The 19324-nt window shown below is 44.0% G+C and overlaps 1 protein-coding gene across 1 annotated transcript in view; it reads left to right on the top strand.

The window, feature by feature from the left end:
- The window catches only part of LOC144507489 (protein monoglycylase TTLL8-like), a 74745-nt gene that overhangs the window by 44676 nt on the left and 10745 nt on the right, over nucleotides 1-19324 (top strand). Inside the window, exons 9-11 of the mRNA XM_078234615.1 lie at nucleotides 6151-6337; nucleotides 12593-12741; nucleotides 18809-19049. Of these exons, the coding sequence (XP_078090741.1) occupies nucleotides 6151-6337; nucleotides 12593-12741; nucleotides 18809-19049 (577 nt within the window). The remainder of the gene's footprint in view (nucleotides 1-6150; nucleotides 6338-12592; nucleotides 12742-18808; nucleotides 19050-19324) is intronic.

Below are 19324 nucleotides of genomic sequence, written 5' to 3'. Positions count from 1 at the left end.
CTTACAACTTGGCCACTGGACGTGGTAGCTCGTAACTGCATCCACAGGGCAAGTCAGAAGAGGCAGGCTGAAAATAAAATTATGAAGTTGTGGTTTGTCTATGTCAATTGTGTGAAATAGTTTTACAGCATTGCATGTAGTATAAAGGTGCTTGGAATAGCAAGGGGTTAATGTGGGACTAGATTGCCTCCAGTGTGATGTAGAGAGTCACATAATAATGGACTGAGTGCAGTTGTGCTCTGGCAGAAATACGTATGGAGATAGTACCTAGTTAGGGCTACAACTTGGAGAGTTACATAGTTAGGGTTGTTAATAAACACTGAGCCCATGCTCAACGTCCGTGCGAATGCCACGGGAGCTCAAGATCCTGAAGTCACAGTTCCCACATGGCGAGTTTGTAATTTCGGATCTTCCCCGCCCCTCTCCGGCGACATCATCAGGTTCACGCCCACACTGGGCATGAATCTGTTTTACATGAATTTGAATGTATTTAAATGTTATTAACCCCCTCTCACCAAATATTGACCCCCCCCGCCCCCGGTATATTGACACTGTGCCAACATCAGTCTCATGGGGAGGACCATGGGGGAATTCATTTAGATGTGGCAGTAGCTGGGAGTGAATGGAGGTGTTGGGGATGCCAGTGGTGGCCATTGGGGATGGGTTGGGGGGGGGGGGGGGGGGGTTGGTGAAGGGGCCGATGAGAAGGCGGGGGGTGGGGCGGAACTTTGGGGCTGCGGGCCACTTATCACGGGGTGGAGGGTGGTGGTGGAGGAGTTAGAGAAGTGCCGGTTCTGATTGGGATAGGCCGGGAAGGAAGTTTACTCAGGTTTTGATCAAGGCACCCTTTAAAGATCATGCCCTGGTCAACTGCAGCCAGGTTTTGTCAGTGTTGAGGCCCCGCCCACCATATGATGGCATGAAACGCGCCCCCTTGATTTTTTTTATTTATTAGTCACAAGTAAGGCTTACATTAACACTGCAATGAAGTTATTGTGAAATTCCCCGAGTCGCCACACTCCGGTGCCTGTCCGGGTCAATGCACCTAACCTGCATGTCTTTCAGACTGTGGGAGGAAACCCTCGCAGACACAGGGAGTACATACAAATTCCACACAGACAGTGAGCCAAGCCGGGAATCGAACCTGGGTCCCTGATGCTGTGAGGCAACAATGCTAACCACTGTGCCACCGTGCCACCCATGGCACAGTTGTAAGATCTGGACAGAAATACTGGTTTTCTCACCAGAAACAGGGCTCTGCCATTTTTTGATAAGATTTAGCCCTTAATGTTCAACCACGTAAGCCTCTGAACCTCTTAGTGAGACACAGAACAGCATTGTATACTGCACATGATATATTTTACTATTGAGTTTGGACCAATATAAAACAGGTTGGTGATTCGCTGTAGGCTCATAGACCAATTTCCTGCCTGTATTTTTGATAGCATTGTAAGGAATTTACTCCTTTGACAGCATGAACAGGTAAGAAGCATTGGTAATGAGCTGCATTCTGTCAAACACTGTGGGTGGGATTCTCCGGCCGCGCTGGTCTAAAAGCCAGAAATTCCCACCCTACAGTCAGTGGGGTTTCATATTGTCTGCAATCCGCCAGCTAAAATTCCAGTAGCGGGCGGGATGGGAGAATTCCGGCCAGTGTATAGATCAGTTTACTGGAAGTGAAGCAAGCCAGTGAGGCTCGGATTATCTGTGAGCATCTTGAACGTGGATTATCTGTGTGGTATGTTTAACTGCCAGTTCCTGACTTTGTTTGACAATTCATTGGAGTTTACCATCACAATTTTTAATTTACTGACTAGAATTATAACTTTGTGCACACATAGTTGGAAAAATCAGTTCAAAATATTCAAATTCCAGTGAAAAGCAGTAATCTAGGTATCAGTAATCTTAAAGTGTAAAAGACCAGCGTGGACAAGTTTTACTCATACCCTTCATTTCCAAGTTACACTTGTTTTTTTCCTGATGGGAGAAACTGATTGTAAGTATTTGATTCATGCTCATCCGTAGTGTTACAATATTATTGAAGACATGGGCAGCATGATGATACAGTGGTTAGCACTGCTGCCTCACAGCTCCAGGAACCAGGGTTCGATTCCTGGCTTGGTCACCGTCTGTGCGGAGTCTGCACCTTCTCCCCGTGTCTGCGTGGGTTTCCTCCAGGTCCCACACTCCAAAGATGTGCACGTTAGGTGGGTTGGCCATGCTAAATTGCCCCTTAGTGTCCAGGAATGCATGGGTTAGAGGGATTAGAGGGGTAAATTTGTGGTGTTGCAGGGATAGGGATTGTTGTCAGTGCAAATTCGATGGGCTGAATGACCTCCTGCACTGTAGGGATTCTATGATGACATTATAGACGGGATTTTTCTCCCTTTCCATGACGTGTTTCATGGTGGTGGGAGATGGCGCACCACTTGCTGGCAGTGGGATCTTATGGTCCTGGCGTTGTCAGCGGGGTTTCCTGTTGAACACACCACTCGCCGTCGGGAACCCCGTGGCGGGGGTGCGCCATCTGTGGGACTGTAAGATCTCACCAGTGCGAACGGCAGCAAGATTTTGGCATTTGTCAGAACTCTTTACATTTGAGGAATGCTGTGGCAGTTTGAGGTAGCCAACTTGCTGCATGCGTGCCAATGTGCAGCCATTTTGTTTGTTTCCATGATTGAAAGAGTTGTTCTTTTTCTCTCCTTATTACAGAACTACTTGTGGTTTTAATGCTTCGGACTCAGACCAAAGATTGGGAAAGAGGGGAGTTTTAACCGCCCCAATTCAATGGAATTGGACGCAGCTAAAATGCAGCAGTTGGGCTGGGGGCTGATGGTGGTGGGGGGCGGGGGGCGGAAGGGGAGGGGCGGTGGGGGGGGGGCATAATTTAACTTTGTAATTTAGAACAAAACAAATTTATTTTCCCAATGTTCAAGCACATCAATTATTCACTCAGTTCTGAACATTCAACATGCTGGAAGGAGAAATAGTCCTCCTATAAGCAACTTTGGGATACAAAGAGAATGCATTGAACACAGCCCATTTATGAAAGTGATTTGGAACGGCAAGGTTATAATTTCACAATGCTGCCCTGGAGTAATTCTGGAGGTTGAATAGATGTTTGCTGAGTATTCCACAAGTGGAATGTCTTTGGTGTTTGGCTCCTGATATAGTTTTATCCTTATGTTTTGAGTTAATGAGCGCTAACACTATTTCATTTGAAACTATATTAGCATTAATCTCTGCCTGGTATGGGAAATGACTTGCTTTTATATGGCACATTTCCGATCCTGAAAAGGTGCCAAAAATGCTTCACCACTAAACTAATTACTTATGAAGTGTAATTATTTGTTTTGTAAGGCAAACACAGTTTTCAATTTGCATAAAGTAAAGCTGCAAGAATTAAAAAAACAATGGTTCAGTTTTCTTAAGGCAACTTCTGGAGTCCACATCTGCGCACAAGACGCGGAAATCTAGAAGTTATCAATGGTGATACTAAACTTCTCCAGGGCGTGCGCCTTCAAGATTACCCAGCAAACAATTCAATACTATTGAACTGATGAGAACTTAACATGCTAATGGAATTTGAAAAAACCTTTGAAAAGATCATACATTGTTGAATGAGATGCAACTGGATTTTAACGGTGTGCTAACTTCATAATGACTACTTAACAGCTTTAGTGGCCCTGAAAGAGTACTTTTCAATTTATTAAGCATTTCTCCTTTGTGATTTAAAAAATGCATATATTTTCAAAATAACTTTTTAGGAGTTTGTTTATAGTATTTTAGCTTAATTTGAATTTGATAATCCAATTATTTATTTTACCAGTTTTTAAATTGAAACATTAGTAGCGAAGGGATTTAGTGCATTTTACTTCCTGGTTTGCTGTCTGTGAGAATACTTCAATGTGAATGGTTGTTTGCCACACTTGATGATATCGCTTTTTGCTGGATGCCTTGTGATACCTGCGATTTGATGGCAGATTCAAACTGTTATTGGGAAAGGGGAAGTCCAAACCGCACAAATGGCTAGATATTTTGGGCAGCATTCTTTGAGGTTAGCGGTGAGCTCTGTTGTTTTACCACTTATCGCAAAATCCAGCCAATTAAATTCTTGTAACAGTATTCAAATACTGGAAGCTAGCTAAGTTCATAAGGAAGTGAGGAATCAAAGGACATGCTGGCAGTGTGGAAGGAGAAGGGTGGGAGGAGGCTTACAGAACATAAACACGGGCATAGACAAGTTGAGGCAAATGGCCTGTTTCTGTGCTTTTACATTCTTTGGAATTTGATGCAACTAAATTGCTTTTGATTGAGGAAGGGTTGTTGACTGTAAAACAGGGAAAACTTGCCTCCCATTTGAATCGTACCATGGGATCTTTTATGTTCAGCTAATTAGATGGCAGCTCAGTTTAACATCTCAAAAAAAAGATGCCGCCTATGTGTTAAGTGTAATTGACTGAAAAATCATTATGCATTTCTGTTCCATATTTGGGAAGTAACTATAGGACCAGCATTGTTCAACAGTTCAATATGTCCACATGATTTGAAAATGAAAAAGCACTGGGCAAATTGCTATAAACAGGTTTGACCATGCCACTACCCCATTCGGGAAGTCCCTACAGAAGAAGAGCATTTTGTTCTGCACATTTTTAAGACCTCTGCATTGGTTTTCTGTTGTTTGATTACCATTTTCACATTCAATGAAATTGTGCCATGGATTTTTGGCACAATGAAAGCAAGACTTTAAAGTCATGGAAGAGGTGCTTGCATTGACTCAACAGTGACCTCCTTTGAGGCAACATGCACCTGTGGTTTCATTGGAGGGTGTCTTTCAGGATCAGATAGGTGCGTTCTCTTTTGATGCATTGCCTGCAGCAAGATATCCATCTGCTCAGCATGAAAAGCAGCAACATGGTTCACTTATCTCCTTTGTGCACATGAACAGTAGATTAATTTTATGCCATCACAGCCATTTTTCACTGCACGGCATGTTGCAGATCTTAAAAATGGCTGCCTTACCAGATTTTCCACTTTCCAGCCAAGGTTTCCACTTTGCCATTTTATCTTTTTCAGCAATTTGCGGGGAGAATATATTGCTGCTGAAACGCTCAGTAACAATTTGGAAACTAACTCCAACTCCACTCGCGAGCCCCGAGTGATGTTGGAGAATTAATTTCAGCAAACAGAAAACGCCAGAAAATATCAAGAGCCATGACTTCTTAGTTGACGTTGTTAAGCTGTTTGTATTAACATAATGATGGAATGCAAAGATAAGTTTTCTTCATGGAGAAGACAACTGACAAAGTCTGCCAACTGACTCTGCCAATATTGTGTTTCCGAATTTTATATCAATCCACACGAGAATTAACAGGGGAGAAATTGTCTGGGCCTGTTTTATGTTAACTTTTTTGAAATTAATCCAAAATTAGAAACAAACTTTGAGTGGGAGTACTATCATACTTGTTGATTCAGACTCGGCATTCATAGGGCCTGGATTTGATTCCGAGCAAGGCATGTGTTTGTGGAACAGGCTCCAGGGGTTCAATTGCTTTCTTCTGTCCCTATGCGACAGAACTCAGGCCAGCCATGTGGCAAATTTACTGCTCTCCTGTCCCTAGATCTTTCTCTCTCTTTCCTTCTCCCTCTCTCTCTCTCTCTCTCTCCAAATCCTCAACCTGCATGCACGATCATCCTCTTGGCTTCACCATCTCCTGTGGTCCGTTTATTCCCTTCGTTTGATTTTAAAATGACTTTCTGGCGTTGATCTTCATGCGCAACCTCTGGTATCTTTCATCCCTGCTTGTGTCACAGCTTTCACGATTCTAATGCCCTACCTTACGTTCACTCAAAATTGAACCGTCCTAACAACGTTAGGGGTTGTGGGTTTTAACAGAAAGAAAAGAATATGGTTTGCACAAGTAGATTCACACTAACACACAACAGGTTTTATTGGAAAAGATGTACTCTGCTCTGCACAGATACATAAACTGAAAGTAAAGCAGCGGCCTGGGCACACACCCTAATGACATCACCATCAAATCATGAGAACAACTCTTAAAGCAACCTGCAACTCTTCTCAGATACATAACAAAAATAATCAGTCGCAGTGCATTCTACTTAATGGAACATTTCTTTGTCTTTGCCCAGATTCTGGAAAGCCCAGCAAAACAGATGGTCAGCTACCGGCTACAGTGATAGGAACTGCCATCAGAGTGTGTGAAGATTTTTTGCAAAGCATGGAGCAGGCTGAAAATTACATTGAAGTGGACGTCCCACCTACGCTTAGTAAAATGGAGTGGGCAGATCTAATTAGACAGCATTATGACCTCGTTCAGTAAGTAAGAGCAAAGCCGTAATCATTATTTTTTGAATGGTGTAGAAACGTTCTTGGCTGACACAGGCTCAGTGGGCTGAATGGCCTCCTCCTGCACTGTAGGAATTCTATGATTCTGTGTTGTGAATTCTTCATAATTCTATACAAGCTTTAAAAAGCCCTGAATTATGGTTTGGATTTCCCCTGACTCCTTGCACTAACTTTGCAAGATCAGCAAAACGTCTGGAGAAATTCTGAGACCACAATATAGATTGAAAATAAGCAGCTGTAATGTGTTTGTCTACTGTGTGAAAGGTGGAATACTAAATGATAGAACTTTGGATTGGCATGTTTAATGTACAATTGTTTAACCTGCTCACATTACGTGCTATTTCTAATCATTTAATTTAAATGCGTTAGCTGTGCATAAACTCAGCACTCACCAGGATCTAGTATAAGTGTTTGTTTTGAGACTGAATTTTTACCATTGAAATTTTAATTCTTTAATTGCTTATTATGTTTTGATTAACTTGGACTGGATAGATACTCAGCTGGAGGAGCTGTACAGGTTGTAGATGTGTTTTGTGTTCAATTCCCCTGCATGTAATTTCTGTTGACCGCACTTTTTGTACTCGTGGTGAATTTAGTGCTGAAAGTTCATCTGTGACACCCTCGATGCAGAGTTTCACATAGCTACTGTGCGTATCTGAGGAGATGAAATACTTTGGTTCCCAGACCCAATTGTGGGTCAGGCGCATTTTAAAAAATTTGTTCATGGGATGTGGGTGTCGCTGGCTGGACCAGCATTTATTGCCCATGCCTTGAAGGGGCAGTTAAGAGTCAACCACAGGTTAGCACTGCTGCCTCACAGCACCAGGGACCCAGGTTCGATTCCCGGCTTGCGTCACTGTCTGTGTGGAGTTTGCACATTCTCCCCGTGTCTGTGTGGGTTTCCTCCGGATGCTCCGGTTTCCTCCCACATTCCAAAGATGTGCGCGTTAGGTGGATTGGCCATGATAAATTGTCCATTAGTATCAGGGCTATTAGCAGGGCCAACATAGGATACATACAGGGATAGGTGGATTGGCCATGCTAAGTTGACCCTAGCGTTAGGGGGATTAGCAGGGTAAATGTGTGGGGTTATGGGAATAGGGCCTGGGTGGGCCGTTGACGGTGCAGGCTCAAGGGGCTGAATGGCCTCTTTCTGCACTGTAGGGATTCTATGATTGTAAGATTCACATTGCTGTGAATCTGGAGTCACATGTTGGCCAGACTAGGCAAACCTCCTTCCCTAAAGGATATTTGTAAACCACATGAGTTTTTACAACAATCGACAACGGTTTCATGGTCGCCATTAGATTTTTAATTCCAGGTTTCTACTGAATTCAAATTTCACTATCTGCAGTGGCAGGACTCAAACCTGGGTCCCCGGGGCATTGCCCTAGGCCTTTAAATTACTAGTCCAGTGACAATGCCGCTATGCTACTGCTACCGCTTTCCCCTTCTCTACTACCCCAATATGTGCTCCCAATATGCAAAAGTATCTAAGTGAGCACATGGCACAACCTCCCTGTGCTAGGATTGTCTCATTGCCTTTGTTTTGAGTGGACACAAAGTAAGTTCCACACTTGATGGATTCTCAAAGGAGAATAGTTTTAGGATGGTATGATTATAATGTAGAATTGATTAATATTTTCCCAGCATCATAGAATCCCATAGTGTGGAAGGAGGCCATTCGGTCCATCGAGCCTCCACTGACAACAATCCCACCCAGGCCATATCCCTGTAGCTCATGTATTTACCCTGTTAATCTCCCAACACTATGGGGCAATTTAGCATGGCAAATCAACCTAATCCGCACATTTTGGACCGTGGAAGGAAGCCAGAGCACCCAGAGAAAATCCATGCAGACACAGGGAGAATGTGCAAAAGTCACATAGAGAGTCACCCGAGGTGGGAATTGAACCTGGGTCCCTGGTGTTGTGAGGCAGCAGTGCTAAGCACTGTGCCAACGATCATTTTCATTAACTTGTAATAAGTTTATTTGTTAATGTCAATGTCGCTCTCCGAAAATGGTCCATTATTGTCTGCTAAGACCCTGGAAAGCAAAATATTCACAAGATTTCAGCAGAACAGAATTTATTTTAAAAAGAAGGCCCATGGCAGCAATGTGACATCTACTACAAGCTGTAATAATTACAAATCTGTAGAAGAGGGTTGGTTTGCATATATCTCAAACAATGTTTTATATTAAGAAGTCTCACAACACCAGGTTAAAGTCCAACAGGTTTATTTGGAATCACGAGCTTTCGGAGCCCTGCTCCTTCATCAGGTGAGTGTAGGAGGAATCCGGAGCACCCGGAGGAAACCAATGTAGACATGGGGAGAACGTGCAGACTCCGCACAGACAGTGACTCACCTGATGAAGGAGCAGCGCTCCGAAAGCTTGTGATACAATAGAATCATAGAAACCCTACAGTGCAGAAAGAGGCCATCTGGCCCATCGAGTCTGCACCGACCACAATCCCACCCAGGCCCTATCCCCATATCCCTACACATTTACCCGCTAATCCCTCTAACCTACGCAACTCAGGACACTAAGGGGCAATTTTATAGCATGGCCAGTCAAGCTAACCTGTGCATCTTTGGACTGTGGGAGGAAACTGGAGCACCCACGCAGACAAGAGGAGAATGTGCAAACTCCACTCAGACAGTGACCCAAGCCGGGAATCGAACCCAGGTCCCCGGAGCTGTGAAGCAGCAGTGCTAACCACTGTGCTACCGTGCTGCCCAAATAAACCTGTTGGATTTTAATCTGGTATTGTAAGACTTCTTGTTTGTGCCCACCCCAGTCCAACGCCAGCATCTCCACATCAGTGTTTTACATGGTTCAAGGAGGAATATAATGAAAGAAAGGAGGTCAAGAAAAATGGCACGCGCTTGACCTGCATTGCACACATGATGTCACCAACCACACTGGCAGATCTTGGCACACCTACATGCCAGTGACGAAGTTCAGTTGTTTCCGCGGGCTTCACGTCAGCGGGAAGTTACTTGCAGAGCTTTGCTCTCTATTTATTAGTAGGTGTGGCAGCCAAATCTGAAAAGGCAGTGGCTGCCCATAACTGGCACAAGTTCAATCCTTTGACGTGCAGAGAGGCATTGTATTGAGTATGTGGTTGTTTGAGAGGAAGTTCCCTTATTTGCATCCAAAGTGCTGAAACTCCCTACAGAGAGGCTGATTTACAATTTGCATGAGAGTGCTATTGAGGATTGTGATGGCTGACATCATGGTTTTCCCACCCCCACCAGCACCCCTATTCCTCAACTCCCCCCCGCACCCCCCCCCCCCCCCATCCTCTTCTCTCTTTCTCTGTCGCTGTCAGTTGTGTGATTTGGCAGCAGGCAGATTGGTACAAGTTTAATACAAAAGATAAACACTGCGGATGCTGGACACCTGAAAGAAGAACAGGAAATACTGGAAATGCTCGGCAGTTCAGTATGCATCTGTGGAGGGAGAAACAGGGGGCGATGTTTCAGGGCAACGGCCATTCATCAGCACCTTTGCGATCTTGACTCTGCCTGACAGTGTAAAGTGGCTGATTGGCTTCAGCGGAAATAAAAAGCCAAAGAGGTGTAAAAGGGGTGAGAGTGATTGAGTCAGCGGTTGTTTTACACCATTGGAAAACGTGTACATCTACCCCAGGTATGTAATTTGCTCACATGTGATTGGGAGAGTGAAAGTGCACTGTTGCACTATTACCAACAACTTGGTACAAACTTTCTTGCAGGCTGAAAAGATGTGAAGGAAGTACTTCATTCATCATGTTCTCCCCACGTCTGCGTGGGTTTCCTCCGGGTGCTCCGGTTTCCTCCCACCGTCCAAAGATGGGTTAGGTTGATTGGCCATGCTAAATTGTCCCTTAGTGTTGGGGAGATTAGCAGGATAAGTACATGGGGTTATGGGGATAGGGCCTGGGTGGGATTGTTGTTGGTGCAGGCTTGAAGGGCCAAATGGCCTCCTTCTGCACTGTAGGATTCTATAAAATTCTATGAAATCGTTCAAGACAGGCCTCGAGTGCTCCTTTCAAAGTCTATGCTTGAAGCAGAGGTTAGGCTTTTTACACAGCAAGTAAGGGACCTCATGGCTGTTTTGATACCCACTTTAGCAAATGTTATTCCCTTGAAAGCTCTGCTCATAAAGAAAGTTGTCACCGTGCGAAATACCCACCGGTCCTTAAAGGGACTGCTGCAGTCTGAAATGAAACAGGTAAGTACATTAAAAAGTGCTTAGCTGAATGTGGCATCAGGAATGTCACTGCTGTTCACCACTTCCCCACTCCTTCCATCCCCCTTCTCATCCCCATTTTGACCATCCACCGCCTTGACCATCCACCCCCTGCCCCCCCCCCCCCTCCTGACGTCAGATCTACGGACAGGGGAATGTGAATCACTGATAATGGGGAAAGAAGGCCACCATTCTATTTGCTGTACTTTCCCAGTTTTAAAACCAGAGATAGGAACCAGTCAAGTTAAGTCAAGGCATCTTGGAACACTGTTGGAATAGACCTCAGGATTTGATTAGGAGAGAAGCTCTTGCAAGTGCTGTATAAGTGATCATCTACACGTTGTTTCAACAAAGTTGAAGAATTTGTTTTTTTTTTACCCTTCAGGCAGTTTGTCAGCTGCTTTTCCTCCCGTTACTGCAGGAAGTCTCCATTTTCCAGTACAGCCGGGAACCTACCAGTCCTGGGTAAATGGCTGGAGTATGCAGGGAAACTCACATCTCATCAGAGTTGCCTCCAATTCAAAAGCTAAGAGCTCTTCAGCCCTCAGAGGCGGTCTTCCCCTCACTTCTGTAATCAATATAACAAGATTTCTGGAACCACCTGAAGGAATCTTTGGGAGAGATGTCCATATGACTAAACAAACCTTTTTGTAGCAAAGAGATGGGACCTGAGCTTTCCCCCTTTGTTGTGCACATGGATTAAGAAAGGCTGACTTATAGCCATGTTCAAGAACAGAGTGGTACATTTTTACAGGCTCTACACCTAGACAGAAGCAAAGGTTCAAGGAAGGAATTTTCAGCCGATTTGGGGTCCTCTCGATGTTCTACTCGTCCATTTTCATGAGTGCCTAAAAACGAAGGTTTTTGCTAGATAAAGTAAATTTTTAAAATTCATTCATGGGACAGGGGCATCACCATCTGGCCAGCATTTATTGCCCATCCCTAGTTGCCTGAGGGCAGCAGCGAGTCAACCACAGTGCTGTGGCTCTGGAGTCGTATGTAGGTCAGACTGAGTAAGGACGGCAGATTTCCTTCCCTAAAGGACATTAGTGAACCAGATGGGTTTTTCCGACATTCGACAACGGTTTCATGGTCATCAGTAGATCCTTAATTCCAGATTTTTTTTTATTGAATTCAAATTCCACCAACTGCCATGGCGGGATTATCAGCCATGATTGAATGGCGGAGCAGATTCGATGGGCCGAGTGGCCTAAATCTGCGCCTATGTCTTATGGGTCTTATGGGATTCCAACCAAGGTCCCCAGAACATTAGCTGAGTTTCTGGATTAATAGCGATAATAGCACTAGGCCATCACCTCTCTCATTGCACACGGACTAAGAGAAGCTGACTTATAGCCATGTCAAAAACAGAGTGGTACTTTTATACAAGTTCTACATCTAGACAGAAGCAAAAGTTCGAGGAAGGAATTCTCAGCCGATTTGGGGTCCTCGCAATTTTCTACTCATGCATTTTCATGAATTCCTGAAAATGAAGATGATAGATTTTTGCTCGATAATGGAGAACAAATTAAACATGTAAAGCACATGTTAATGATATCAGTGTTGAAACAGATATTCCCATTGAGTGCTTGTTAGAGTAACCAGCGCCTTTTCATTTCTCTGAAATTCAAAGTTAGCCAAAACGTTATTTTGCTCTTTTGCAGAGCAACCTCTTTGTTGACTTAGTTTTCCTTGAAATGCCTTGATGTGCATTGACAAGACCATCTGATTATGAATCTTATCTGTAATTCAAGCCTCCAACATCTGTGTGCTAAGTGAAAAGTAAAATGTCATGCTGAAGTTGTGGTTAACCGCCCTTTCTCTTTGAAGTCAGTCACTAACATATATCCAAAATAGGTCAAATATTTTGAAGTGGGGCCTAATTCTGTTCTGAGTTATGAATGTATTAAGTTATAAGACTACTGTAGTGAAATCCATCAATTGTTTAGGTACCCAGAATTCTTTTCTTTTTTACTTGTATTTTTCAGCAATCAAGCTACCATCCCAGGTTCACGTAATTATGTAATTGATTGCCGGAACATTCTCAATAGGCTAAAATCTGTACACCCACAGTTGGAAATAGATGGAATCAGAAACATCTGGATAGTCAAACCAGCCGCAAAGTCACGGGGTCGAGGTAACATATAACAAGTTTTAGAGTTGCCATTCAGCCTTACATTTCTTTTCTTTATTCTTTCATGGGATGTGGGAATCGCTGGCAAAGGCCTGTGCTTGTTGCCCATCCCTATTTGTCTTTGAGCTGAGTGGATTGCTACACCATTTCGGATGTTACAGCTAGACCAGACCAGGCACTGGATGGCAAATCTCCTCCCTAAAAGTACATCAGTGAGCCCGATGGGTTCTAATGACAATCAACAATGGTTTCACAATCACCATCACTGAGAATAGCTTTTCAGTTCCAGATCATTAATTGAATCTAAATTCCACCAGCTGCTGTGGTGGGATTTGAACCCTTGTCCCCAGGACAGAAACCTGGGCCTCTGAATGACAAGTCCAGTGACATGGCCATTATGCCACAGTCTTATTATGCCTGTAGCTCCGTGTGAAGTGGGGTATATTTCATGGAGACTAATGGTTGTACAGATAGAAACAACTGGCAAGAAGTCTGTGGTTTATTATTTAACTCTCTACAAGTACAAGTCAAGTCAAAATATTTGTACAGAATTAACATGCATACAGTAATAAAGAGGATGATTTTAATGCCCAGCAGTTTTCAGGCAGGCAAGGGTGCATAGCAATCGCAAAATACGTTTTGCTGGTCCAAATTTGAGAATGGGAATATTTTAGTTCTGAGCCTCACCTGCATATTGCTGGTCAGCTGCCTACCCAGAACACACAGAAAGCAATGTGGTATGGAGCTCATGTGGCCAGAGGCTGTAAGCCAAAGATGTGCAGATTGCTTGATGGGCCATGCTAAATTTCCCCTTAGTGTTCCAAGATATATAGATTAGTGGGGTAAATATGTGGGGCTACAGGGTAAACCTGGGTAAAAGTCGGTGCAGAGTCAATGGGCCGAATAACCTCCTTCTGCACTGCAGGGATTCCATGATTCAAAGGAACATGTCTGGTAACCAGGTTAACTCACAGGGAGGGGATTTCGGGAGAGTTTTACTCTAGGTTGGGGGAGGGATTCTGGGCCAGGGGAGGCCATGACCAGAGGCAGAGCCTCACTCCTCCTGACTTCAAGAAAGAAAAAAGTTACACTTACAATCGCGGAGGGCTTCTCTATTCTTTCAAAGAGTTGCCCATTGGCCTTCCTCAGCTTCTTCCCCGCTCAGGCTCAACTTAAAAAAAACCTCTGGATTCCTTAACATTGCAAGGGCAAGCATGAACAAAGTCTCTTGATCAGCAGCCCAAATGTTTATAAGGAACATGATACATTATTCAAAAATGAATGACAGTACAAAACAATGGCAAGGAATTTAAAATCACTATGTGCCAATCAAGCAGACCGTTTGATTGGCACCCCTTCCATAAACATTCACTCCCTACGCCACCAATGCACAGTAACAGCAGTGTGAATAATCTATTCTACAAAGTGCACCGCAGAAAATCACCTTAGGGCACACCTTCCAAACCTACGACCCACAATCATTTAGGACAAGGGGGGGCAGACACATGGGAACATCACCACCTGAAAGTTCTCCTCCAAGTCACTCACTATGTTGACTTGGAAATATATCACTGTTCCATCACTGTCACTGGGTCAGAATCCTGGATCTCTCTCCCTAACAGCACTGTGGGTGTACCGACATCACAGAGACAGTAGTGGTTCAAGAAGGCAGCTCGCTGCCAATTTCCCAAGGGCAATTAGGGATGGGTAATGAATGCTGGCCCAGTCAGCAATGTCCACATCCTGTAAATTATTTATTTTGTTTAAGTGAAAGGACTGTTTATTTGGATAGAATGGCTGAGGAAAGGGTATATTAATCAAACTTGCATTGCTTTTAAGAATCTGCTTCATTGGCGTGGTTCATTTTTAAACAATCCTTGCTGGTGACCTTTTGTGAGCATTTTCAAAAGGGTCTTTGAACTTCATGAAGTCAAACACCTAACATATTTCCAGACAGAGCAAATACTTAATAGTCACAATTCCAATATCAATAATTCTACTGGAAGCATAAGGTTAAATCTCACGGGATCCAGGGTGAGGTATCTAAATGGATACAAAATTGGCTTCTTGACAGAAGCCAGAGGGTGGTTGCAGAGAGTTGTTTTTCAAACTGGAGGCCTGTGACTAGCAGTGTGCTGTGGAGATGCCGGCGTTGGACTGGGGTAAACACAGTGAGAAGTTTAACAACACCAGGTTAAAGTCCAACAGGTTTATTTGGTAGCAAAAGCCACACAAGCTTTCGGAGCTCTAAGCCCCTTCTTCAGGTGAGTGGGAATTCTGTTCACAAACAGAGCTTATAAAGACACAGACTCAATTTACATGAATAATGGTTGGAATGCGAATACTTACAACTAATCAAGTCTTTAAGAAACAAAACAATGTGAGTGGAGAGAGCATCAAGACAGGCTAAAAAGATGTGTATTGTCTCCAGACAAGACAGCCAGTGAAACTCTGCAGGTCCACGCAACTGTGGGAGTTACAAATAGTGTGACATGAACCCAATATCCCGGTTGAGGCCGTCCTCGTGTGTGCGGAACTTGGCTATCGGTTTCTGCTCAACGACTCTGCGCTGTCGTGTGTCGCGAAGGCCGCCTTGGAGAACGCTTACCCGAATATCAGAGGCCGAATGCCTGTGACCGCTGAAGTGCTCCCCAACAGGAAGAGAACAGTCTTGCCTAGTGTGCCTCAGGGATCAGTGCTGGGTCCACTGTTATTTGTCATTTATATTAATGATTTGGATGAGAATATAGGAGGCATGGCTAGTAAGTTTGCAGATGACACTCAAATTTGTGGCATCGTGGACAGTGGAGAAAGTTATCTCCAATTGCAATGGGACCTTGATCAATTGGGCCAGTGGGCTGACGAATGGCAGATGGAGTTTAATTTAGACAAATGCGAGGTGATGCATTTTCGTAGATTGAACCAGGGCAGGACTTACTCAGTTAATCATAGAATCCCTACAGTGCAGAAAGAGGCCATCTGGCCCATCGAGTCTGCACCGACCACAATCCCACCCAGGCCCTACCCCCATACTCACCCGCTAATCCCTCTAACCTGCGCATCTCAGGACACTAAGGGGCAATTTTAGCACGGCCAATCAACCTAACCCACACATCTTTGGACTGTGGGAGGAAACTGGAGCACCCGGAGGAAACCCACGCAGACACGAGGAGAATGTGCAAACTCCACACAGATAGTGACTCGAGCCGGGAATCGAATCCAGGTCCCTGGAGCTGTGAAGCAGCAGTGCTAACCACTGTGGTACCGTGCCGCCCTGGTATGGTAGGGTGTTGGGGAGAGTTACAGAACAAAGAGATCTAGGGGTACATGTTCATAGCTCCTTGAAAGTGGAGTCACAGGTGGACAGAGTGGTGAAGAAGGCATTCGGCATGCTTGGTTTCATAGGTCAGAACATTGAATACTGGAGTTGGAATGTCTTGTTGAAGTTGTACAAGGCATTGGTAAGGACACACTTGGAATACTGTGTGCAATTCTGGTCACCCTATTATAGAAAGGATATTATTAAACTAGAAAGAGTGCAGAAAAGATTTACTAGGATGCTACTGGGACTTGATGGATTGAGTTATAAGGAGAGGCTGGATAGACTGGGACTTTTTTCTCTGGAGCGTAGGAGGCTGAGGGGTGATCTTATAGAGGTCTATAAAATAATGAGGGGCACAGATCAGCTAGAAAGTCAATATCTTTTCCCAAAGGTAGGGGAGTCTAAAACTAGAGGGAATAGGTTTAAGGTGAGAGGGGAGAGATACAAAAGTGTCCAGAGGGGCAATTTTGTTACACAGAGGGTGGTGAGTGTCTGGAACAAGCTGCCAGAGGTAGTAGTAGAGGGGGGTACAATTTTATCTTTTAAAAAGCATTTAGATAGTTACATGGGTATGATGGGTATAGAGGGATATGGGCCAAATGTGGGCAATTGGGATTAGCTTAGGGGTTTTAAAAAAGAAAGGGCGGCATGGACAAGTTGGGCCATGCTGTAAACCTCTGAGACTCTAAGCCTAGACTATGTACTAATGGCTATTTTGTGGCTGGAAGGAAGGTTTAGTTAAAATGGTTAAAACTCAGATGACAGAACAGAAAATCCATTTTATAGGTATATAAGAGCAAAAGGGTAGTTAGGGAAAGGGTAGGTCCACTTAGGGACAAAGGAGGGAATACACGTATGGAGCTGGAGAAAGTGGGTGAGGTCCTTAACAAATACTTTGTATCGGTATTCACAAAGGAGAAGGACATGGTGGATGGTGAGTCTCGAGGGGGGTATGTTGATATTCTAGGACATGTCAATGTCAAAAGAGAGGTATCAGGTGTTTTGAAAAGCGTTAAGGTAGACAAGTCCCCGGGACCTGATGGGATCTATCCCACAGACATGAGGGAGGTGAGGGAGGAAATTGCTGGGTTTGTATGAAATCTTTTTATCCTCTTTAGTCACAGGAGAGGTCCCAGAGAACTGGAGAATAGCCAATATTGTTCTTTTGTTTAAGAAGGTCAACAGCGATAATCCGGGAAATTACAGGCCGGTGAGCCTTACATCAGTGGTAGGGAAACTATTGAAGAAGATTCTTAGGGACAGGATTTACTCATATTTGGAAAAATATGGATTTAATAGTATTGGCAGCATAGCTTTGTGCAGGGGAGGTTGAATCTAACAAATTTGATTGAGTCTTTTGAGGAAGTGACAAATATGATTGATATGGGCAGGGCGGACGGTGCGTGTTGTCTCCATGGATTTAGCAAGGCCTTTGACAAGGTCCCTCATAGCAGGCTGATACAGAAGGTGAAGTCACATGGGATCTGTGGTGAGCTGGTAAGATTGATACGGAACTGGCTCGGTCATAGAAGTCTGAGAGTAACAGTGGGAGGGTGCTTTTTTGACTGGAGACCTGTGATCAGTGGTGTTCCACAGGGATCAGTGCTGGAACCCCTGTTGTTTGTATATATAAATGATTTGGAGGAGAATGTAGTTGATCTGATTAGTACGTTTGCGGACACAAAGATTGGGGGAGCTGCAGATAGCGAGGAGGATTGCCCGAGGATATAGCAGGATATAGATAGGCAGGAGACTTGGGGGAGAAATGGCAGATGGAATTTAATCTGGACAAATACGAGGTGATGCATTTTGGAAGGTCTAATGCAGGAGGGAAGTATACAGTAAATGGCAGAACCCTTAGAAGCATTAACATACAGAGGGATCTAAGCGCATGGGTCCATAGTCCCCTTAAAGAGACAACACAAGTCGACAAGGTGCTCTAGAAGGCATATGGCATGTTTGCTTTCATCGGTCAGGAAACAGAGAATAAAAACTGGCAATGCATGTTGCAGCTGTATAGAACTTTAGTTAGGCCACATTTGGAATATTGCGTACAGGTGGAGGCTTTGGAGAGGGTACAGAAAAGGTTTATCAGGATGTTGCCTGGTTTGGAGGGTATTAACTCTGAGGAGAGATTGGACAAACTTGGTTTGATTTCACTTGAACTTTGGAGGCTGAGGGGGCGACCTGATAGAAGTTTACAAAATTATGAGAGGCATGGATTTTTAGTTGGAGTCTATTTCCCAGGATAGAAATGTCAATTACTAGGGGACATAGGTTTAAGGTAAGAGAGGAAAAGTTTAAAAGAGATGTGAGAGGTGGGTTTTTTTACACAGAGGGTGGTAAGTGCCTGCAATGAGACAGATACAATTGCACCATTTAAGAGGCATCTTGACAGATACATGAATAGGTAGGGAATGGAAGGATACAGACCATGTAGAGGCAAAGGGTCTTTAATTTAGAAAGGGATCATGTGTCGACATGGGCTTGATGGCCGAAGGGCCTGTACTGATCTTTGTTCTTTGTTTTAAAAGGAAAGTGTTCACTGCTGAAATTTCTTCCCAGACAGCTCTGTTGTGAACTCCTGAGAAATAGTAATAAAATGTTAATTATTCACTTGTTTTTCTCAAACTTTGTCTTTCTATATATCTCAGGCTAGTGTCTTTAAATTTAATCAGATGCTCAATCTTCATTACCTCAGATTCTTCCTAATAAAAATGTTTCTTCATCTTAATGTTCATGTTACAGGTATAAAATGTGTAGACAGACTGGATGAGTTTCGAAAGCTGAAAGACTTTGACCTTCCTTTAGGAAACCCCAAGTGGGTTGTTCAGAAGTACATTGAGAAGCCACTTTTGATTTATGATACCAAATTCGATATCAGGTTGTGGTTTCTTGTGACAGACTGGAATCCGATAGACATCTGGTTCTACAAGGACTGCTACTTAAGATTTTCTACACAGCCCTTCACACTGGAAAACCTAGACAGGTAAACCTAGACATGAAAAGAATAAGATTGCTTCAACTATATTGGGCGAGATTCTCCGGCTTCCCAGCCACCTGTTTCCCGCCAGTGAGAGATGGCAGGTTGTTCACTAATAGCGGGATTCTCTGGTCCCACCGCTGTCAATGGGAATTCCTATTGACGTTACCCCACACTGGTGGAAAACTCACGGGCGGGTGTGCTGCTGACGGGACTGCAGTATCCCGCTGGTGTGAACGGTCGGAGAATTCTGGCCTTTATATTTGAAGTTATTTATGGGT

Source organism: Mustelus asterias, chromosome 19 (assembly GCF_964213995.1).
Source record: "Mustelus asterias chromosome 19, sMusAst1.hap1.1, whole genome shotgun sequence".
Classification (NCBI taxonomy): Eukaryota; Metazoa; Chordata; class Chondrichthyes; order Carcharhiniformes; family Triakidae; genus Mustelus; species Mustelus asterias.
This window is presented reverse-complemented; position numbering and strand designations above follow the sequence as displayed.